Here is a 24,611-nt window from a genome sequence, read left to right on the forward strand (position 1 = left end):
TATCGCAGAGGCCAGTTAAACATCTCTCCTCCAGTCAAGTTGTAAAACCCAGTAATGCTCGGCAGAAGGAGAGCTGCCATCTCTCAGGCACCGCATTACTGCATTGTACAACTCCAGACAAACATGATCGGAGTCTCCTTGTAACAGAACAGATAAGAAAGGGAAGTCTCAGCCAAATATTTCCGTCGTAAGTTCTATTTATGCCAATCACAGCTGTAACTGAAATGGTAACGTACCTAAAGAAGTGGCATTGACCTGCCAGGAATACGAGGCTCTCTGTCCTGAGCAGATACATTGCTCGCTCTCTTCATTGCCGGCTTCTGCGGTGTAGTCATCAGATGACTGTAAGGTCACGCGGACCTGAACAAACAGAGGGCGTCAGGGTTATATACAGTATATACACTATAGATGTTATTCAAAGATAACAAATCATGTAAGTGTTAAACAAACATTAAGCGTATTAAAATTACTTTGTGAAACTGCCAACCCCAACAGTCCAGGTTTTAGGTATTTCCATGTCTCAGCACAGATGGCTAAATCGAATTGACTGTGGTGCTAATTAAGTTACTTGTGGCCAAGCATGGATAAACTTGAAACCTGGACTGTTGGGCGGCCTTGAGAACTGTGTTTGAGAACCTCTGGTGTAACGGGATGTGGGAACATAGGAAAGTTTTGTGAGGGCGTGTAGACACAATTGTAGGCTATGCTGTATCAGTGTGTCTGCAGATATCTGTCTAATTTCAGACACATCTATTGCGCCTTGTATAGGGCTGGTACAAGAGCTGTACGTATAGGGGAGGTGCAGTCACATAGAGAGATATGGGTTACTACTGTATGCTCATTTATTACTGTAATGCAGGAGCAGTTATGGGTAATTTGTGTTAATGCTGCATTGGACCCTTAATGTGAATAAAGACAGAAAAATTAAGCTGTGCACAGAAATATTCCACGTACTACAGACAATACAGTGGGCAGTAAGAACTGGATGCACCATGACTAGCACCCACCAACTCAAACATATAAACAAAAAGGAACCTTTGGAAATGTGATAGCACCACACCAGCTTCTCTGAAAGCCAAGGAAAGTTCTTGCAGACCAAGGACTATACGTAGCAGCAACTTGCGCTGCTTTGGTCCATGTTCAACTTGACCATCTTCCATCAGCAGGTAGCACATATGCCCTTGACGTGCGGCTGCTGACACATGCAAGCCTTGTTTCTAAGGCATCCAAATTAAGGGGCTCATTTATCAAGGAGTGATAAAATTTGTTGTGATTGATAGAACTCTTTACATGTGACAACTGGTGCTCCAGCCAATCAGATCCTAACTGTCATGTGTTTGAAAAAGGACAGTTGGTAGCAGTTTGACTGGAGCACCATTTTTAACATGCAGTGAGTTTTATCATTCACAACGAGTTTTATCAGTCGTTAATAAATGGTCCCCTTAATCTAGCTCATATTGGAATAGAACGCTCTTGCCCCCTTCCTTACTGAGGGCTTCACAGTGGAGCGATAGACAAGAGAATTAATTAAACTCTTCTCGTTCATACCAAAGTACTACCATACACATCACAAGAGTTACTTCCAGGTCCTCCCTGTTCCTTTCCATGTGTATAAGCAGTACAATTTATGTCAGTTCCATGTTGGTGGACAACAAAGAAGCCACCAGTGAGTATGCAATCCTACTCAGAAAATCTTCATTGCCACGTATAGCATTCTGGTGCCAAAAAGCAGGAATGATGTTTGTAATCTGTGTCAGCGATACATGTAACACAAATGCAGATATTAAAGCGCTAACAATTGGGTATATACAGAGCTCCCAGCCAGTGATCACCTTGGCACATTTATCCAGGTAGTTGGACACAAAGGCCTTCAAGGACAGGATCTCTCCTCGGACAATAGAAGAAGGAAGGGTGACGTCTACAGAGAACTGCTGGAATGAGGTGTAGTTGGCTGGGTGTTTGGTCATGCCGATCCCGGACTGATTTGAGAGACAAATCATATCAGCTGTCCATTCGGTGATGGTGCCTGGGACCTGTAGTGGCACAGAGGTTGAACCACTTTCCCTGAGGGGGAGGAAACAAAACCCTTTAAAGAATACCATAATTAAGTATTAAAGCCCATAAAGTGTTCTCCTTACCCATATTATATCAGGCCAATGCAACTTCTGCTGGGTCCTAGCTATAAACTCTATGCTTTATCTTTAGTCTAAGGTTCTATTGCCTGTTACCGTATACCACATTATTATAGAAGTTCTTCTACAGCACCAGAGGAAATGCACATGTGGCCCCGCTAGCTACTGTGGAACTACATATCCCAGCATGCCCTGCCACAGTTTTGCTATTAGGGCATGTGAAAACTGTGGTAGGGCATGCTGGGATAATTAGTTAAACAGCAGCTGGAGGATGTTCAATACCCTTGGCTGTGCACATAAGCTAAAGATGTTTGTGATGTATAAGGGAACAGCCAGCAAGTGGGTATAAGACAAGCATTAATATACACTAGGAGGTCTATTTACTAAGCCTTGGTTGGAGATAAAGTACCAGCCAATCAGCTCATAACTGTCATTTTTCAAATATAGCCTGTAAAATGGCAGTTAGGAGCTGATTGGCTGGTACTTTATCACAACCCAAATTTATTTAATAGACCCATACAATGGGTATAATATACAGAAACAAAAATATATTACTATTCAAAATATTAAATGAAGAACCACTTACACCTTTTACAGCTACCTTCTGCTGGAGGACCCTCCCTATGTAACTGCACTAAATACCAAGGTAGCAGTGCCACAATGTCCACAGTAGAATATACAGTGTATACAGGGGGTCATTACGAGTTGATCGCTCGCTAGCTGTTTTTAGCAGCAGTGCAAACGCATAGTCACCACCCATGGGGGAGTGTATTTTTCGCTTTGCAAGTGTGCGTACGCCTGTGCAGCCGAGCTCAGCAAAAATATTTTGTGCAGTTTCAGAGTAGGTCTGAACTTACTTAGCCCTTGCGATCACTTCAGTCTTTTTGGTGCCGGAATTGACGTCACACACCCGCCCTCCAAACGCCCGGACACGCCTGCGTTTTCCCTACTACTCCCAGAAAACGGTCAGTTGACACCCATAAACGCCCTCTTTCTGTCAATCTTCTTGCGATCGGCTGTGCGTATGGATTCTTCGTTAAATCCATAGCTCAGCAATGACCCGCATTGTACCCATACGACGCGCGTGAGCATTGCGGTGCATATGCATGCGCAGTAGAGACCTGATCGCAGCGCAGCGAAAATCGGCAGCGTGCGATCAACTCGGAATGACACCCACAGTACATTGTAACAGTAAGTGGGTGTACCATAAGTACAGTAAATGCAGCTTAGCTTAATTCAGAACAGAAGATGTGCAGAATCGAACCTAAGTTATCTTCTACAGGGGAAGTAATGTCTGGAAGAGTCAGATGTAGCCCCGGACTGGGCATCTGCTGCAGAATTTCCACATTAGAAGTACAGGCACATCTTATATTTATTTCTGTGTTGCCACCGGTGACTACATGGTTGTCAGACACTCACCCAACATGTGCAAGATCGTAATACCATACTTCCGGAAAATAGTTCCGCTCACTGACGATAGCAGGAACCGGTGTTACAGCACCAACATCTGCAAACCTTGCTTCTGTAAAACAGGATAATAAGCAGACATTCAGGATTTTTAAGTTTGTGTGTGCGCCCCTACCGCTATATGCTTACAAAGCCCTTCCCCTGTATACAGCCGTGTGCCCGGATGTGCAAGGACTGAGTTGCCTACACTATCTCCATGCGTCTGCGTAGCCACCTCCCTGTCACCACTCAGTAACATTCCAATACATCTGGATCAGTGATGAAACTCTGTGCGCAGACAATCGGGACGCATGCGCGTTGTGACTTAAGGTCCATACACATTAGATGATGTCGCTCTATGAGCGACGTCGTCTAATGTTTCCCCCTCCCGGGCCGGCCGGTCGGCGGTCACCTGTACACACTGAGCGATATGACCGCTCATATCGCTCAGTGACGACACGCCTCCGCCAGCCCTGCATGCAGGTCGTGGACGACAGTCCAGATCCTGCATGCATGCACAGGCGACAGCGACGATCGTTGCCGACCCGCGGGGCCGCGCATCGATCGTCGCTGGCGGCATACACACCTGCCGATAAAATGAGCGACGTTGCTCAGGGAGGGGGAAAATTAGCGACGTCGCTCATTTTATCGTCAAGTGTGTATGGGCCTTTAGATGCATGTACAGTGGAAAGCCATTGTTCCACTATGCCCGGCATCGGCTGTGTGTGACGGAGATTCAGGCTCCCAGCACTGTCAGATCACAGCTGCAGAAGCTTTACATGTATTTGCTCGGGTGTTAAAATGAAAAAAAATATTTTTTAATTGATTAACTAACAGAGTGCAATAGATTTCAGCAATTATAAAAAAAAAAAAAAAAAAAGACATCATTCAAAAAACATACGGCCAGTCAAAGGGTGAAACTAGAACTAAACAATAGAACCAATGGCCCTCACTCCGAGTTGTTCGCTCGCAAGCTGCTTTTAGCAGCTTTGCACACGCTAAGCCGCCGCCTACTGGGAGTGAATCTTAGCATAGTAAAATTGCGAACGAAAGATTCGCAATATTGCGAAAAGACTTCTCTGTGCAGTTTCTGAGTAGCTCGAGACTTACTCTGCCAGTGCGATCAGTTCAGTGCTTGTCGTTCCTGGTTTGACGTCACAAACACACCAAGCGTTCGCCCAGACACTCCTCCGTTTCTCCAGCTACTCCCGCGTTTTCCCCAGAAACGGTAGAGTTTTTTCACACACTCCCATAAAACGGCCAGTTTCCGCCCAGAAACACCCACTTCCTGTCAATCATACTACGATCACCAGAACGAAGAAAAAACCTCGTAATGCCGTGAGTAAAATACCTAACTGCATAGCAAATTTACTTGGCGCAGTCGCACTGCGGACATTGCGCATGCGCATTAGCGACTAATCGCTCCGTTGCGAGAAAAGAATAACGAGCGAACAACTCGGAATGACCCCCAATGTTCATTGTAGAGATGTGCGGTTGTACATTTAGTGCTAAAACTTGGATACTGAACATCTGGTAGCGGGGCAGATTAAGGGGGTCATTCCGAGTTGATTGCTAGCTGCATTTGTTCGCTGCGCAGCGATGAGGCTAAAAAAATGGCACTTCTGCGCATGCGTATGCACCGCAATGCGCACGCGTGACGTACTATTACAACGATCGATGTAGTTTCACACAAGGTATAGCGATGCTTTTCAGTTGCATTGGCTGCTGCAGAGTGATTGACATGAAGTGGGTGTTTCTGGGTGGCAACTGATCGTTTTCAGGGAGTGTTCTGAAAAACACAGGCGTGCCTGGAAAAATGCAGGCGTGGCTGGGTGAACGCAGGGCGTGTTTGTGACGTCAAATCCGGAACTGAATGGTCTGAAGTGATCGCAAGCACTGAGTAGGTTTTGAGCTACTCTAAAACTGCACAGTTTTTTTTGTAGCCGTTCTGCGATGAAAGCGTTCGCACTATTGCACAGCTAAGATACACTCCCAGAGGGCGGCGGCTTAGCGTTTGCACGGCAGCGAAAAACGGCTAGCGAACGACCAACTCGGAATGACCCCCAAAGAGGAGGAATTAAGCCTACATGCAGAGCCCCTTCTCTTTCCATAGTACCGGGCCTCCTCCTCTCTCTCCGTAAGGCCAGGCCCTCTCCTCTCTCTCCGTAAGGCCAGGCCCCCTCCTCTCTCTCCGTAAGGACAGGCCCCCTCCTCTCTCTCCGTAAGGACAGGCCCCCTCCACTCTCTCCGTAAGGACAGGCCCCCTCCTCTCTCTCCGTAAGGCCGGGCCCCCTCCTCTCTCTCCGTAAGGCCAGGCCCCCTCCTCTCTCTCCATAAAGCCGGGCCCCCTCCTCTCTCCTTAAGGCCGGGCCCCCTCCTCTCTCTCCATAAGGCCGGACCCCCTCCTCTCTCTCCATAAGGTCGGGCCCCCTCCTCTCTCACCGTAAGGACAGGCCCCTTCCTCTCTCTCCGTAAAGCCGGGCCCCCTCCTCTCTCTCCATAAGGCCGGGCCCCCTCCTCTCTCTCCATAAGGCCGGACCCCCTCCTCTCTCTCCATAAGGCCGGGCCCCCTCCTCTCTCTCCGTAAGGCCGGGCCCCCTCCTCTCTCTCCATAAGGCCGGGCCCCCTCCTCTCTCTCCATAAGGCCGGGCCCCCTCCTCTCTCTCCATAAGGCCGGGCCCCCTCCTCTCTCTCCATATGGCTGGGCCCCCTCCTCTCTCTCCATAAGGCCGGGCCCCCTCCTCTCTCTCCATAGGGCCGGGGCCCCCTCCTCCCTTCGTAGTGCAGTTGTTAGTAGACCGTCACTGTGCCAGATTCTGCTGCGCATGAGCGAGTATCTGGGAAAATGGCAGATGTGCCATTTTACCAGTGATTTGCGCATGAACTGGGCTGGTCAAAATCAAATGCTGATCAAAGACAGATGCAGTAATATCAATTAAGTCATCTCCCTGCCCAACATTTTTATATAATTACAGTAAAACAGAAAAAGTTCTCTCTCTGGGGGAAATTTACTAAGCTCCCGATTTTGACCGAGATGCCGTTTTTTCATCAAAGTGTCATCTCGGTAATTTACTAAACACTAATCACGGCAGAGATGAGGGCATTCGTAATTTTTTGCAAGTCCAAGTAAAAAATTACGAATGAATACACCATCGGTCAAAACGCGGCTGTTTAAGTATGAATCTCGGTCATTTACTAAGAAGTGCAAAGCAAAAAACAAACAAACACTGCCGTGAAAAATTACAACTCGTAAAAAAGTGCTAAAAAAAAACAGACCTTTTTTTTTTATTCGTGATTGGATAGGCATGCACGGATCCATGAGATCCGTGCATGTATATCAGTGGGAAGGGGTTGGAAAGTGCTTATTTTTAAAAAAAAAATTGCGTGGGGTCCCCCCTCCTAAGCATAACCAGCCTCGGGCTCTTTGAGCCGATCCTGGTTGCAGAAATATGGGGAAAAAAATGACAGGGGTTCCCCCATATTTAAGCAACCAGCATCGGGCTCTGCGCCTGGTCCTGGTCCCAAAAATACGGGGGACAAAAAGAGTAGGGGTCCCCCGTATTTTTAAAACCAGCACCGGGCTCCACTAGCTGGACAGATAATGCCACAGCCGGGGGTCACTTTTATATAGTGCCCTGCGGCCGTGGCATCAAAAATCCAACTAGTCACTCCTGGCCGGGGTACCCTGGGGGAGTGGGGACCCCTTCAATCAAGGGGTCCCCCCCCCCAGCCACCCAAGGGCCAGGGGTGAAGCCCGAGGCTGTCCCCCCCCATCCAATGGGCTGCGGATGGGGAGGCTGATAGCCTTTGTTGTAAAAGAAAAGATATTGTTTTTAGTAGCAGTACTACAAGGCCCAGCAAGCCTCCCCCGAATGCTGGTACTTGGAGAACCACAAGTACCAGCATGCGACGGAAAAACGGGCCCGCTGGTACCTGTAGTACTACTACTAAAAAAATACCCAAAAAAAGACAAGACACACACACCGTGAAAGTATAATTTTATTACATACATACACACATACAAACATACTTACCTTAAGTTCCCACGCAGGTCGGTCCTCTTCTCCAGTAGAATCCAAGGGGTACCTGTTGAAGAAATTATACTCACGAGATCCAGGGGTCCAGGCTCCTCGGGAAATCCAGGGGTAATCCACGTACTTGAAAAAAATAACAAAACGGTGTCCCGACCACGAACTGAAAGGGGACCCATGTTTGCACATGGGTCACCTTTCCACGAATGCCAGAAACCCACTTTGACTTCTGTCTAAGTGGGTTTCTTCAGCCAATCAGGGAGCGCCACGTTGTAGCACTCTCCTGATCAGCTGTGTGCTCCTGTCCTCACTGACAGGCAGCACACGGCAGTGTTACAATGTAGCGCCTATGCGCTACATTGTAACCAATGATGGGAACTTTCTGCCCTGCGGTTGACCTAAAGTGACGTCACCGCTGAGCAAGAAAGTTCCCAGCATTGGTTACAATGGAGCGCATAGGCGCTACATTGTAACACTGCCGTGTGCTGCCTGTCAGTTAGGACAGGAGCACACAGCCGATCAGGAGAGTGCTACAACGTGGCACTCCCTGATTGGCTGAAGAAACCCACTTAGACATCAGTCAGAGTGGGTTTCTGGCAGTCGGGAAAAGGGGATCCATGTGCAAACATGGGTCCCCTTTTAGTGCGTGGCTCGAGTGTCCGTTTTGTTATTTTTTTCAAGTACGTGGATTACACCTGGATTCCCCGAGGACCCTGGACCCCTGGATCTCGTGAGTATAATTTCTTCAACAGGTACCCCTTGGATTCTACTGGAGAAGAGGACCGATCCTCGTGTGAACATAAGGTAAGTATGTATGTATGTGTGTATGTATGTAATAAAATTATACTTTCACGGTGTGTGTGTCTTGTGTTTTTTTGGGTATTTTTTTAGTAGTAGTACTACAGGTACCAGCGGGCCCGTTTTTCCGCCGCATGCTGGTACTTGTGGTTCTCCAAGTACCAGCATGCGGGGGAGGCTTGCTGGGACTTGTAGTACTGCTACTAAAAACAATATCTTTTCTTTTACAACAAAGGCTATCAGCCCCCCCATCCGCAGCCCATTGGATGGGGGGGGACAGCCTCGGGCTTCACCCCTGGCCCTTGGGTGGCTGGGGGGGGGGACCCCTTGATTGAAGGGGTCCCCACTCCCCCAGGGTACCCCGGCCAGGGGTGACTAGTTGGATTTTTGATGCCACGGCCGCAGGGCACTATATAAAAGTGACCCCCGGCTGTGGCATTATCTGTCCAGCTAGTGGAGCCCGGTGCTGGTTTTAAAAATACGGGGGACCCCTACTCTTTTTGTCCCCCGTATTTTTGGAACCAGGACCAGGCGCAGAGCCCGATGCTGGTTGCTTAAATATGGGGGAACCCCTGTCAATTTTTTTCCCATATTTCGGCAACCAGGATCGGCTCAAAGAGCCCGAGGCTGGTTATGCTTAGGAGGGGGGACCCCACGCAATTTTTTTTTTAAATTTTACAGTGTTTAATTAAAAAAAAAAAAAAAAATAGAACCCCAGCATGGATCACACAGATCCGGCCGAGATTAATTGTAAAAAAGTCGGCAGTGTTTTGCTAATCACTGCCGTAAAAAACACAAAAAAAACACGAATGACATCGACATCGGAAGAAAAGAAAAACCCGAATACGACAGCTTAGTAAATCCATCGTAACAAATTCAAAAAGTTGCAGTTTTACACTTTCGATGTCATTCGTGATTGAACTTTGACCTGAAACGGGAAAATACGAATCTTAGTAAATTTACCCCTCTGTATATAATATAACTCAGCATTTCCCAATTCTTGTCCTCAGGAGCCTCTAACTATGCTGCATTACATATCTCCTCTGTAACACAAGTGCAATAATTAGCTCAGGACACTCCATGTTGTGCAAAAATAAAACGATTGTTGTGCAAGACATTAATCACATCCACAACTTCACTTGTGTGGAGACCAAAAAATAAATAAATTATCTTGAATGAGTTACCTGGTCGAAGGGCCATAGTGTTAAATGGTTGGACACTCGCACCGTCTATTGGCACAGGTACACGTGACCTTACACACAATATTGGTTTGTCTTTATCTGGACTCATAAAATATATGTCCATGGCCTGAAATCAACAGAAATATTTATGAAATATTATATATATATATATATATATATATAAAATAAGATTTTAAACCTACCAGTAAAATCTTTTTCTCGTAGTCCGTAGAGGATGCTGGGGACTCCGTAAGGACCATGGGGATAGACGGGCTCCGCAGGAGACATGGGCACTTTAAGAAAGACTTTAGATCTGGGTGTGCACTGGCTCCTCCCTCTATGCCCCTCCTCCAGACCTCAGTTAGAGAAACTGTGCCCAGAGCCATACGCGCACGCAGGGGGGGGTTTCCGAGTACCTAGAAACCCCCCCTGGCCGCCGATCCATCAGTGCTGCGGTCCGTTTTTTTTATCATTTATTTTTCATTAGCAGCAGCAGCTCCCTCCTCCTTACACTGTCCGAGTGACAGTGAGAACCTGGCTGCTGCTGGCTGCCTGTAGGGGGAGCTGCAGCGGAAGCACACGGTACAGCTCCTCTCTCTGCTGTCTTCGGCTGCCACTGTGTGTGACTCTGCAGAAGCATGGTGCGTGTCTCACATACTGTATGTGTGTGGGATGGAGGGGTAGTTTATAATAAATTGTAATGCAGCAGTTTGTGAGTAGCCATGTATGTGTATAAGGTGCGGGGGTGCGGGGGTGAGGAGGGGGGGTGTTGTATTTACTGTTAATGGGTGTGTACATGGCTATGTACATGGATACTGTGTGAGTAACTAAGTATGTATGCTGTGTGCATGTATAGTGTGTGTGTGTGTGTGTGTGTGTGTGTGTGTGTGTGTGTGTGTGTGTGTGTGTGAATGAATGCTGTGTGCATTTATTGTGTGTGTTTTTATGTATGCTGTATGCATGCCTGTGTACTGTGTGTGCATGTATACTGTGTGTGTGTGTGTGTGTGTGTGTGTGTGTGTATGCTGTGTGCATCTATTTTGTGTATGTAAATATGCCTGTATGTATGTATGTATGTATGTATGCATGCTGTGAGTATGTATGTATGCATGCATGTGTACTGTGTATGTGTGTATGCTGTGTGCATGTATAGTGTGTGTGTGTGTGTGTGTGTGTGTGTATGTGTGTGTGTGTGTACGTATGTATCCTGTGTGCATGTATACTGTGTATGTATGCTGTGTGCATGTATGCTGTGTGTGTACGTATGTATGCTGTGTTTGTAAGTATGCTACTGTACAGTATGTGTGTGTATGTACAGTATGCCTATGTACAGATGTGCGGTATGTAATATATATATATATATATATATATATATATAATGTACACAGGTCGAGCAGTGTGCTGGCTACTCAATTACACACACACGTACGGAAATCCCCCTGTGAAAATCCTGCGTTTGCCGCTGAGAGGAGACGGACAGTACAAGGAAAGGATTTTTGTTAATCCAATGGCAAGATTCATACCAGCCACACCAATCACACCGTATAACTTGTGATATACTACCCAGTTAACAATATGAAAACAACATAGCATCAGTCCAAGACCGATGAAAACTATAACATAACCCTTATTTAAGCAATAACTATATACAAGTCTTGCAGAAGTAGTCCGCACTTGGGACGGGCGCCCAGCATCCTCTACGGACTACGAGAAAAAGATTTACCGGTAGGTTTAAAATCTCATTTTCTCTTACGTCCTAGAGGATGCTGGGGACTCTGTAAGGACCATGGGGATTATACCAAAGCTCCCAAACGGGCGGGAGAGTGCGGATGACTCTGCAGCACCGATTGAGCAAACAGTAGGTCCTCCTCAGCCAGGGTATCAAACTTATAGAACTTTGCAAAGGTGTTTGAACCCGACCAAGTAGCAGCTCGGCACAGCTGTAGTGCCGAGACCCCTCGGGCAGCCGCCCAAAACGAGCCCACCTTCCTAGTGGAATGGGCCTTGACCGATTTAGGTAACGGCAATCCCAAGGCGCCACCGGAGGTACAAAAGGAGGCTGAATATGCAGTACTCCCTTCACAAAAGTTTGTACTTCAGGTAGAGAGGCCAATTCCTTTTGAAAGAAAATGGATAAGGCCGAAATCTGAACCTTAATAGAGCCTAATTTTAGGCCCAAATTCACTCCAGTTTGTAGAAAGTGAAGGAACCGGCCCAGATGGAATTCTTCCGTAGGAGCATTCCTGGCCTCACACCAAGAAACATATTTTCGCTATATACGGTGATAATGTTTAGATGTCACGTCCTTCCTAGCCTTTATTAGCGTAGGAATGGCCTCATCCGGAATACCCTTTTCCGCTAGGATCCGGCGTTCACCCGTCATGCCGTCAAACGCAGCCGCGGTAAGTCTTGGAACAGACAGGGCCCCTGTTGTAACAGGTCTTGTCTTAGAGGAAGAGGCCACGGATCTTCTGTGAGCATTTCCTGCAGATCCGGATACCAGGTCCTTCGTGGCCAATCTGGAACAATGAGGATTGTTCTCAATCCTCTTTTTCTTACTATTCTCAACACCTTGGGTATGAGAGGTAGAGGAGGAAATACATAGACCGACCGGAACACCCACGGTATCACTAGGGCGTCTACAGCTACTGCCTGAGGGTCTCTTGACCTGGCGCAAAACCTCTGTAGCTTTTTGTTGAGGCGGGACGCCCTCATGTCTATCTGGGGCAGTCCCCACCGACTTGCAATCTGTGCGAAGACTTCCTGATGAAGTCCCCACTCTCCTGGATGCAGGTCGTGTCTGCTGAGGAAGTCTGCTTCCCAGTTGTCCACTCCCGGAATGAACACTGCTGACAGTGCGCTTACATGATTCTCCGCCCAGCGAAGTATTCTTGTGGCATCCACCATCGCCACTCTGCTCCTTGTGCCGCTTTGGCGGTTTATATGAGCTACTGCGGTGACGTTGTCTGACTGGATCAGAACTGGTTGGTCGTGAAGTAAGGTCTCCGCTTGACGTAGGGCATTGTATACGGCCCTTAGTTCCAGGATGTTGATGTGAAGACAAGTCTCCTGACTTGACCAAAGACCTTGGAAATTTCTTCCATGTGTGACTGCTCCCCAACCTCGGAGGCTCGCATCTGTGGTCACCAGGATCCAGTCCTGAATGCCGAACCTGCGGCCCTCTAGAAGGTGAGCACTCTGCAGCCACCACAGGAGGGATATCCTGGCCCTGGGGGACAGGGTGATCAACTGATGAATCTGTAGATGTGACCCGGACCACTTGTCTAGTAAGTCCCATTGGAAGATCCTCGCATGGAACCTGCCGAAGGAAATGGCCTCGTATGTTGCCACCATCTTTCCCAGGACAGGAGTGCAGTGATGCACTGACACCTGTTTTGGTTTCAATAGGTTCCTGACCAGAATCATGAGTTCCTGGGCTTTTTCTATCGGAAGATAAACTCTTTTCTGGTCCGTATCCAGAATCATGCCCAAGAAAGTCAGATGAGTCGTAGGAACCAACTGCGATTTCGGGATATTGAGAATCCAGCCGTGTTGCTGTAACACCTTCAGTGAAAGTGACACGCTGTTTAGCAACTGCTCTCTTGATCTCGCCTTTATGAGGAGATCGTCCAAGTACGGGATAATTGTGACACCCTGCTTCCGCAGGAGCACCATCATTTCCGCCATTACCTTGGTGAAAACTCTCGGGCCGTGGAAAGACCAAACGGTAACGTCTAAAATTGGTAATGACAATCCTGTACCGCAAATCTGAGGTACGCCTGATGAGGTGGATAAATGGGAACATGAGGGTATGCATCCTTTATGTCCAGAGATACCATAAAATCCCTCCCTTCCAGGCTGGCGATGACCGTTTTTAGCGATTCCATCTTGAACTTGAACCTTTTCAAGTATAGGTTTAGGGATTTTAGATTTAATATGGGTCTGACCAAACCGTCCGGTTTCGGTACCACAAACAGGGTCGAGTAATACCCCCTTCCTTGTTGGAGCAGGGGCACCTTGACCACCACCTGTTGAAGACACAATTTTTGAATTGCATTTAACACTGTCTCCCTTTCCTAGGGAGAGGATGGTAGGGCCGATTTGAAAAATCGGCGAGGAGGCACCTCTTCGAATTCCAGCTTGTAACCCTGAGAAACAATTTCTATTGCCCAGGGAGCTACCTGTGAGTGAACCCAGATGTGGCTGAAAACTCGAAGACATGCCCCCACTGGGGCGGACTCCTCCAGTGGGGCCCCAGCGTCATGCGGTGGATTTTGTAGAGGCCGGGGAGGACTTCTGTTCCTGGGAACTAGCTGTGTTGTGCAGCTTCTTCCCTCTGCCCCAACCTCTGGCAAGAAAGGACGCACCTCGCACTTTCTTGTTTTTGTGAGATCGAAAGGACTGCATTTGATAATGCGGTGCTCTCTAAGGCTGTGAGGGAATATAAGGCAAAAAAATTGATTTACCAGCTGTAGCTGTGGAGACCAGGTCCAAGAGACCATCCCCAAACAATTCCTCACCCTTATAAGGTAAAACCTCCATATGCCTTTTCGAGTCGGCATCACCTGTCCATTGTCGGGTCCATAGGATTTTTATAGCAGAAATCGACATAGCGTTTATTCTAGAACTCAGTAGACTAATGGGGGTAATTCTGAGTTGATCGCAGCAACAAGTTTGTTAGCAATTGGGCAAAACCATGTGCACTGCAGGGGGGCAGATATAACATTTGCAGAGAGAGTTAGATTTGGGTGGCTTATTTTGTTTCTGTGCAGGGTAAATACTGGCTGCTTTATTTTTACACTGCAATTTAGATTGCAGATTGAACACACCACACCCAAATCTAACTCTCTCTGCACATGTTATATCTGTCCACCCTGCACTGCACATGGTTTTGCCCAATTGCTAACATATTTGCTTCTGCGATCAACTCAGAATTAGGCCCAATGTCTCTTTGAGCATCTCTCATATATAGGACAGCATCTTTTATATGCCCCAGGGTCAAAAAAATAGTATCCTTATCTAGGGTATCAAACTCCTCTGATAAGGTATCTGTCCATGCCGCTACCGCACTACAGACCCATGCCGACGCGATTGCCGGTCTGAGTAAGGTACCAGAGTGTGTGTAAATGGACTTCAGGGTAACCTCCTGCTTGCGGTCAGCAGAATCCTTAAAGGTTGCCGTATCCTGGGATGGCAGCGCTACCATCTTGGATAAGCGTGTTAATGCTTTGTCCACCCTAGGGGAGGATTCCCATCGTAACCTGTCCGTTGGCGGGAAAGGATACGCCATACGAATTCTTTTGGAAATCTGCAGTTTTTTGTCTGGAGATTCCCAAGCTTTTTCACATAACTCGTTCAGCTCATATGAGGGGGGAAAGGTTACCTCAGGTTTCTTTCCCTTATACATATGCACCCTCTTGTCAGGGACAGGGGGTTCCTCTGTGATGTGCAAAACATCTTTTATAGCCATAATCATATATCTAATAGATTTAGACAATTTTGGCTGCACTCTTGCATCATCGTAGTCGACACTGGAGTCAGAATCCGTGTCGGTATCTGTGTCAACTATTTGGGATAGTGGGCGCTTTTGAGACCCCGACGGTCCCTGCGACATAGGATCAGACATGGGTTGACACCCTGACTGTCCCATAGCTTCAGCTTTGTCTAATCTTTTGTACAATGAGTTTACACTAGCATTTAAAACATTCCACATATCCATCCAGTCAGGTGTCGGCGCTGTCGACGGCGACACCACATTCATTTGCTCCCGCTCCTCTCTAATATAGCCTTCTCCCTCAGACATGTCGACACACGCGAACTGACACACCACACACTCAGGGAAGGCCCTTTGGAGAGACAGAGAGAGAGTATGCCAGCACACACCCCAGCGCTATATGACCCAGGAAGAAACACAGTAATTTAATGTTTACCCAGCAGCGCTGTTGTATATTGTCTGCGCCGAATTATGTGCCCCCCCGACCTCTCTTTTCAAACCCTCTTGTGTACCGTGGTATAAGCAGGGGAGAGTCCGGGGAGCTTCCTCTCAGCGGTGCTGTGGATAAAAAATGGCGCTGGTGAGTGCTGAGGGAGAAGCTCCGCCCCCTCGGCGGCGGGCTTCTGTCCCGCTCAAATAGTGTAAAATTGGCGGGGGCTCTTACATATATACAGTGTCCAGCTGTATATATGTCCTTTTTTGCCAAATAAGAGGTTTACATGCTGCCCAGGGCGCCCCCCCCCCCCCCCCCTGCGCCTTGCACCCTTACAGTGACTGCCGTATGTGAGGTGTATGGGAGCAATGGCGCACAGCTGCAGTGCTGTGCGTTACCTCAGTGAAGATCAAGGAGTCTTCTGCCGCCTCAGAAGTCTTCTTTTCTTCTCATACTCACCCGGCTTCTATCTTTTGGCTCTGCGAGGGGGACGGCGGCGTGGCTCTGGGATGGACGCCGAGGGTGAGATCCTGCGTACCAATCCCTCTGGAGCTAATGGTGTCCAGTAGCCTAAGAAGCAGAGCCTTTCAAGTCACAGAAGTAGGTCTGCTTCTCTCCCCTCAGTCCCTCGATGCCGGGAGTCTGTTGCCAGCAGGCTCCATGAAAATAAAAACCTTACAAATATACTTTCTGTCAGAAAGCTCAGGAGAGCTCCCTGGAAAGCACCCAGTCTCCTCTGGGCACAGTAGTAAACTGAGGTCTGGAGTAGGGGCACAGAGGGAGGAGCCAGTGCACACCCAGATCTAAAGTCTTTCTTAAAGTGCCCATGTCTCCTGCGGAGCCCGTCTATCCCCATAGTCCTTACGGAGTCCCCAGCATCCTCTAGGGCGTAAGAGAAATAAATATATATATATATATATATATATATATATATACATACACACACACACACACACACACACACACTATTAATCCATGGTTCTTGGCGTTACCCGGGGAGCACCCGTAGCAGATACGGTAAAAAGTGTTTAGTTTATTAAATTCTACACACTGGAGGTGTAATCCAAATTTTGATCCGAGTGCCCATTTGTGCATTATCGTTCACCCAACGCATACCACACATCGGTAATGATGTCATTATGTTAACCCCTTTTCATCACCTTAGGGGAGGTTTATTAAAATTTGAATTACGTAGTTTGCCTATTTCCCACCTGCAGAATACCTAGGTTACATTTCATCTTCCCAACATATCGGGAAGTGAGAGAATTAGTGATGAGCCATATACAGTATATATATATATATATATATATATATATATACACAGTGTATATATATATATATAATTACCTTCAGGCTAAATTTAGCAGATCTACGATCATATTCTCAGACATGCGGGGGGACGCCCCGCATGTCAGGCCCTACCCCGCCCCCCTACCCCAAGGGGGTAAAAGCATCACACGGCGGTGATGCTTTTACCTCTGGCGAGTAGCTTCCTGCCAGCACAGCTCCTGCGCGCTGGCAGGTGGCTACTCGCCGCAGCCCGCCCCCAATGGTCCGGACACTCCTGTGTTGTCCAGACCATGCTCAGTCAACGTCTTTCTAATGCTGTTGGCACACCCTCTCCCGCCCTGCAACCGCCTCTGCCTGTCAATCAGGCAGAGGCAATTGCAGCCCCGAGATGCTTTTAGTATCTCAATGGGCTCCTGGAGTGCGCGTGCTCATCAGAAATTGTTGGGCCTGGGACTGACAAAATAGACAGGGCCCCTCCCTCCCCAAAAAATATTCTGCTGCACTGCTCCACCCCTATGTGATGTCATACATTGCGACGTTACATATAGGTGGAGAGTTGCGGACCTAGAAGAATGGTTCACAGAAAGCTGATGCACAGGATTGTTTTAAGAAGTCCTCCCTGCACACCAGCCTGCTGTTTATTCACAAACTGATGCTGCTCCACAGGTATTGGCGGCAGAAGCCAGGGGTGGGCCCCCCTCTCTGTATGGGCTCGGGACATCAGTCCCCACAGTCCCCCCCCTGATGGCAGCCCTGTGCGTGCGCACTCCGCAAAGGGCTTCAGACTGAAAACGCTACTTTAGCGATCCAGACTGCATTAGGCCCTATGTGTATAGACTTGAGTCCCATTCCCACATGTGATATTTCCTCATATCCATTTTAGAGATATATATTTTATATGATATTATGTTTTGATACTACACATAGAATTAAGTTCTAAGTTTTTTTAACTGTTAAAACTGGTTTCACATACCTGCCATAGCCTAGACTAATTAACATATCAACAAATGGCCAAGAGCTCCCCCCACACTATGGCCTAGAATAATTAGCATTGAAAAGCATGGCCAGCTCACTGTTACCTGTATACAATAGCTTTCACCCACTTCCTCTAGAAGACACACCCACCAGTGCCATTTCTAGTGGCGGGCTAGACCTGCGATCACACGGGGTACCCGCAGCGGCACTTCTGTGGCTCCCTGCTCCCCCTCCTCCCTTTTCCCGAGTACTCCGCTCGGTTGAGGTAACATTTATAAAGTGCATTCTATAAAATTATGGGGGTAATTCAGACCTGATCGTAGCAGCAAATTTGTTAGCAGTTGGGAAAAATCATGAGTATAAACTTTGTATCTTTTCAATCTGACATTGTGTAATGAAGTCCGAGTTCTGAGCTGTACATGATTGCCTTTTTAAAAAAGCATCGGAACTCGGAACTCATTACACCCATTTACAAATAAGCAGTGTCAATTCTAACTTTTTGCAAAGCTATCGGGGTGGGGGGTACTACTGTGACCTTTGCCTGCTAATTCCTTAAGTGGCCCTGATTTCCATCAGCTAGCCAGGTTACTTCACCACTGAGTTGTTTCTCCACCTGTATATGTCTGAAGTCCAAACACTATAATTTTAAGCTACCTACCTTGAGCAACTGGTAGACGTCACCTTCTCCTGGAGAGTCAGTGGGTATGAAGTAGGTTCCATTAATCAGCAAGCGTTGATTGGGATCAATACATGGAGGCTGAGCTGGCTCTACGTTATATCCATTTGCATAGTAGTTTTCAACATTGTACTGGTAAGATGAATACACCTGTAACAGAAGCAGGCCAGCATTCCATTAACTCTCAGTCTGATCTACGAGACAGTGCTCCAACCATCATTACTGATCTCATCCAAATCCCAATTCACACTCTTTATCCTATACGGTATCAACAGTTCCAGCACTGTCAGATGTATCCGACCCCAACCCCCAACATTTCATTCTTATCACCAAAGCTCTGTACCGAGTCAGGAGTGATTGGATTTCCTTGCTCCATGAGCAGAAGACTGGCATCCCTGATCCGTGTGGCACATATGGATTCTGAAGCCGCGGTTATACCCAAGGTGACATCAGAGCCAGGACTTCCCTTCTCTTCAGAGAATGCTACTGACACCTAGGGGTGGCAAAGGGAGAAAAAAAATAATAAAAGAAAAAACAATCACTTTGACAGCAATTCATTTTTAACAGTTGGCATACAACAGGAGTACCCAGTACATCTCTATTCAACTGAATGGTGTCAAGGAAATTGTTATGATTCTGTTGGTGCATATATTCCCTCTGTTCTGAATGCACCTGGTGTCAGCTGACATTAACAATCCATCAGTGTGTTTTCTGTTCCTTAGGCTCTCTGTATACATGCAGCTCTGCAGGTGCGCAGGGTTTGTAATTAGAGTTAACACTCCCAGTCTGGCCTTGTTCATTGGTTAGTGTGGCTGTTATAAACCAGCCAGCTGAGTTCTGACATGCCGGTGATATTATACTATTTTCCTGCCTGAACGATCTGCATTGTCTGCTGTCTTAGTCCTAGCTTCTGTTCATGCTGAGAAACCTGGTCTGCCAGTTCATGTTATCCAGCAACTACTGTTCTTGCCTGTTTGTGTTTCCAGCACTACCATAGCTAAGTATTACGGATTTTCACTGTGCCCTGTGGATTCTCTAAGCATTCATTACTTGTGTTTACATATAACTGTGGGCTTCCTCTATGCTGCATGCATTTCTGATTTATTGTGCAAGTCCTGCAATCTGAGTTCTGTGTATTTTTACTCTGGATTCTTGTTCAACCATTTCATTACTCTGCTGCAAGCCTTATCCTGGATAACCATTTACTCTCTGCTCATATTGTACTTTGGATTGTTACTGTGATTCTTCTGCTATACATTATCATACCACTGATACAATAAAGTGCTAGGTATTCCCTCACATCTGTGGACATTCACTACCTGCAACAGTGATTGTGATGCATTCTGGTCCTGTATTCCAGCCCTGGCTCATAGCTGTGTAACTACTCATCTGCTGTTCATCACCAGTGTTAAAATAGGATTTTGATAACCTACCGTTAAATCCTTTTCTCCTAGTCTGTTGAGGATGCTGGGGACGACATCAAGACCATGGGGTATAGACGGGATCCGCAGGAGACATAGGCACTCTAAAGACTTTTCATTGGGTGTGAACTGACTCCTCCCTCTATGCCCCTCCTCCAGACCTCAGTTGTAGGAACTGTGCCCAGGGAGACTGACATTTCGAGGAAAGGAATTACTTAACTAGTGGTGAGATATCTACCAACTCACACCCTCAACCATGCCACACACATGGCATTCAACATAACACACGCCAACAGGCATGAACTAATTGCAGCAACATGCTGAAACCAAGATAACACAACTTATGTAACTGTAATAACTAAATTGCAGGTAAAGTATGCACTGGAACGGGCGCCCAGAATCCTCTACGGACTAGGAGAAAAGGATTTACCGGTAGGTTATCAAAATCCTATTTTCTCATACGTCCTAGAGGATGCTGGGGACGACATCAAGACCATAGGGTCTATACCAAAGCTCCAGTACGGGCGGGAGAGTGTGGATGACCCTGCAGCACCGATTGACCAAACTTTAGGTCCTCATCGGCCAAGGTGTCAAACTTGTAGAATTTTGCAAATGTGTTTGACCCTGACCAAGTAGCTGCTCGGCAAAGTTGTAATGCCAAGACAGCCGCCCAGGAGGAGCCCACCTTCCTAGTAGAATGGGCCTTCACCGACATCGGTAACGGCAATCCAGCCATAGAATGAGCTTGCTGAATCGTACCTCTGATCCAGTGCGCAATAGTCTGCTTGGAAGCAGGACACCCAATCTTGTTGGGAGCATACAGGACAAACAAAACCTCTGTTTTCTGTATTCGAGCTGCTCTAGTGACATAAATCTTCAAAGCTCTAACCACATCTAGAGACTTTGATTCAGCGAACGTGTCAGTAGCAACTGGCACCACAATAGGTTGGTTTATGTGGAAAGAGGAAACCACTTTTGGAAGAAAATGTTGACGAGTTCTCAATTCTGCCTATCTTCATGGAAGATCAGGTAAGGGCTCTTGTGGGACAAGGCCCCCAATTCAGACACCCGCCTTGCAGATGCCAACACCAAAAGCATCACCACTTTCCAAGTGAGAAACTTAAACTCTATTTCTTGTAGAGGCTCAAACCAACCCGAATGAAGGAACTGCAACACCACATTAAGGTCCCATGGTGCCACTGGAGGCCCAAATGGAGGCTGGATGTGCAGAACCCCTTTCACGAACGTCTGAACTTCTGGAAAGGAGGCCAATTGTTTTTCAAAGAAAACTTATAAGGCCGAAATCTGGACCTTGATTGACCCCAATCTAAGGCCCGCATCCATACCAGCCTGCAGAAAATGGAGAAAACGTCCCAACTAAAACTCTTCCGTAGGAGCCTTCTTGGATTCACACCAAGATACATATTTTCTCCAAATATGGTGGTAATGTTAAGACGTTACTCCTTTCCTGGCCTGAATAAGAGTGGGGATGACTTCCTTGGGAATACCCTTTCGGGCTAGGATCCAACGCTCAGCAGCCATGCCATCAAACATAGCTGTGGTAAGTTTTGATACACACACGGCCCCTGCTGTAGTAGGTCCTCTCGAGGAGGAAGAAGCCGAGGATCTTCTATGAGCAACTCCTGAAGATCTGTATACCAAGCCCTCCTTGGCCAGTCTGGGGCAATGAAGATTGCTCAAACTCTTGTTCTTCTTCTTATTATTTTGAGAACTTTGGAATCAGTGGAAGTGGAGGGAAACATATACCGACCAAAACACCCACTGGGTCACCAGTGTATCCACTGCTATTGCTTGAGGGTCTCTCGACCTGGAACAATATCTCTGAAGCTTCTTGTTTAGACGAGATGACATCATGTCTACTTGAGGAAATCCCCAAAGACTCGTCACCTCTGCAAAGACTTCTTGGTGGAGGCCCCACTCTCCTGGATGGAGATTGTGTCTGCTTAGGAAGTCTTCTTCCCAGTTGTCCACTCCCGTTATGAAAATTGCCGACAGAGATCTTGCATGTCTTTCTGACCAGAGGAGAATCCTTGTCACCTCTGCCATTGCCGCTCTGCTTTTCGTTCTGCCTTGCCTGTTTATGTACGCGACTGCTGTTACATTGTCCGACTGGATCTGCACGGGATCTTGAAGAAGATGTACCGCTTGTAGAAAGCTGTTGTAAATGGCTCTCAATTCCAGAACGTTTATGTGAAGGCAGGCTTCCTGACTTGACCATTTTCTTTGGAAGCTTTCCCCCTGTGTGACAGCTCTCCAGCCTCGGAGACTTTCATCCGTGGTTATTAGGACCCAGTCGTGAATCCCAAACCTGCATCCCTCTAGTAGGTGAGAACTGTGTAGCCACCACTGGAGCGAAATCCTGGCTTTGGGGGCCAGGATTATTTTCCGGTGTATGTGTAGGTGGCATCCGGACCACTTGTCCAGCAGGTCCTACTGGAATACTCTGGCATGAAATCGGCCAAACTGTATGGCCTCGTAGGCCGCAACCATTTCCCCCAACAACCGAATGCATTGATGGATCAACACGCTTGTTGGTTTCAATATTTGTTTGACCATTTTCTGGATTTCCAGAGCCTTTTCCACTGGAAGAAATACTTTCCGCACTTCTGTGTCCAGAATCATCCCTAAAAAGGACAATCTTGTCATCGGTTCCAACTGCGACTTTGGAAAATTCATGATCCAACCGTGTTGGTGGAGTTTTGACAGGGAGAGTGCGATGTTCTGCACCAACCGTTCCCTGGATCTCGCTTTTATCAGGGGATCGTCCAGATAAGGAATTATATTGACTCCTTTTTAACGAAGGAGGACCATCATCTCCGCCATCACCTTGGTGAATACCCTCGGTGCCGTGGAAAGTCCGAACGGCAACATCTGAAACTGGTAATGGCAATCCTTTACTGCAAATCTCAGATAAGCTTGGTGAGGAGGATAAATGGGAACATGCAAGTAAGCACAAATACAAATTGGCGCTAGAGAGCTAAATAAAATATATCACAATTTTAATGAAATCTTTAAAAAGTCATACTGTTGCAATGCATTCTTACAGCTAAATATTTAGGGCATATCTTAGCACTGCACTCATTATAAAATACCATATAAAGATATGATTACAACTAAATTGCGCTGGAACACAAATATAAAAGTTCATCCATATAATAATGCCACAGTCCAGGAACAGAGTCAGGCGAATGGAATAATTACCTTGAATCTAAACCTTGAAATAGTGAATAACAAGATTCTTACCTCTAATTTTGTTAAGGATGTGGGCAGTAATTCGTACTTAAACTATAGAAGCGCACATCATGTTGCATGGAAAAATAATATACCAAAAGGGCAATTATTACGACTGCAAAGGAATTGTTCCACCATAGAGTCCTTTACGGAACAAGCGAAAACATTGGTAGAGATTTTTAAATGCAAAAATTACCCTCAACATTTATTAGATCAAGCTTTAAAAGAAGTATCAGATATTGACAGACAATCTCTATTATGTCCAAAAAATAAAAGCATGGTGAAACTAGAGAATAGAGAATGGGCTTTCATTTCAAAATATAACTCTAGATCTAATGAGATTAAATCTGTAGTAAAACACAACTTCCATATGCTCAGGAGTGACCCTGTTCTGTGTGACATTTTACCAGTCAAACCTGATTTTGTCTTCAGAAAAAATAAATCATTGAAGACTATATTGGCACCAAGCCAACTGAGAACTGAGGATAGAACCAGAGATGTAGAGAGAACATGGTTAAAAAGTAATATCAAAGGCTTCTATAGATGTGGGGCTACCAGATGTACAACATGTACACATGCTTGTAATAAAACTACCTCAATACCTTTACCGATGGAGGGGAGAAACATCTCCATTTCCAGCTTCATAATTGTAATACTATGTGGGTGGTATATCTCTTGCAATGTGATTGTCATTTAAAATATGTGGGTAGAATGACTAGGATGCTGAATACGAGGTTCATGGAACATAGAAGGAACATAATCAATGGAATAACCAAACAGTGTCTCCAGACATTTCGCTCTCAGTCATAATAAGGATCCTTCTTCTTTGAGTATTATAGGGCTGGAACATATTCCTAGAACCACCAGAGGGGGTGATAGGTTCTCCAGACTGTGTAGACAGGAAATATTCTGGACTTTCCAGCTTAATACACTTTTTCCAAGTGGCTTGAATGAAGCACTTGAGCTAAATGCTGTACTGTAGTAATATTAATAATATATTAACTTTTAGCAGGTTCTGTGTTATTATTATTATTTTTATATATTTCTATTCAAGTATATATATATATATATATATATATATATATATATATACCCTTTGGTCTTTCATGGGATTTTATAGTTAAGTAACCAAAAATGAAGTGCTGTGGGAATATATGAGCTTTGAATTGAATGTGATAATACTGTTTTACCACAAGATGGCATTAGATTAATAAATTACAACAGTATAATATATAAAAACAATACAAAACCAATTTTTATGTGTATTAGCTAATGTTTGGTTAAATATAATACATATATATTTGTAGTTTATAAAGGTAAAAATAGTGAAAATAGTTTCCAATAGTTGTTTGTCACGTGATCGCAGATAATAACAAAGAAATACATGGACAGATTCCCATTGGTCCGGACGATCATGTGACGTACGGATAGTTACAAGCAACAGACCTCACTAAGAGTTGAACACAGCACGTCCGCCTTCCG

The 24,611-nt window shown here is 46.2% G+C and overlaps 1 protein-coding gene across 5 annotated transcripts in view; it reads right to left on the reverse strand.

Moving 5' to 3' along the window:
• Positions 1-24,611, reverse strand: part of LOC135056795 (alpha-2-macroglobulin-like) — a 325,812-nt gene that overhangs the window by 161,732 nt on the left and 139,469 nt on the right. For all 5 annotated transcript variants that reach the window (XM_063962392.1, XM_063962390.1, XM_063962389.1 and 2 more), the window contains exons 15-20: positions 18,800-18,949; positions 18,439-18,606; positions 9,592-9,715; positions 3,552-3,654; positions 1,833-2,064; positions 237-360 (exon numbers count right to left, since the gene is read on the reverse strand). In XM_063962392.1, the coding sequence (XP_063818462.1) occupies positions 237-360; positions 1,833-2,064; positions 3,552-3,654; positions 9,592-9,715; positions 18,439-18,606; positions 18,800-18,949 (901 nt within the window). The remainder of the gene's footprint in view (positions 1-236; positions 361-1,832; positions 2,065-3,551; positions 3,655-9,591; positions 9,716-18,438; positions 18,607-18,799; positions 18,950-24,611) is intronic.

This window comes from Pseudophryne corroboree, chromosome 3 (assembly GCF_028390025.1).
Source record: "Pseudophryne corroboree isolate aPseCor3 chromosome 3, aPseCor3.hap2, whole genome shotgun sequence".
NCBI lineage: Eukaryota > Metazoa > Chordata > Amphibia > Anura > Myobatrachidae > Pseudophryne > Pseudophryne corroboree.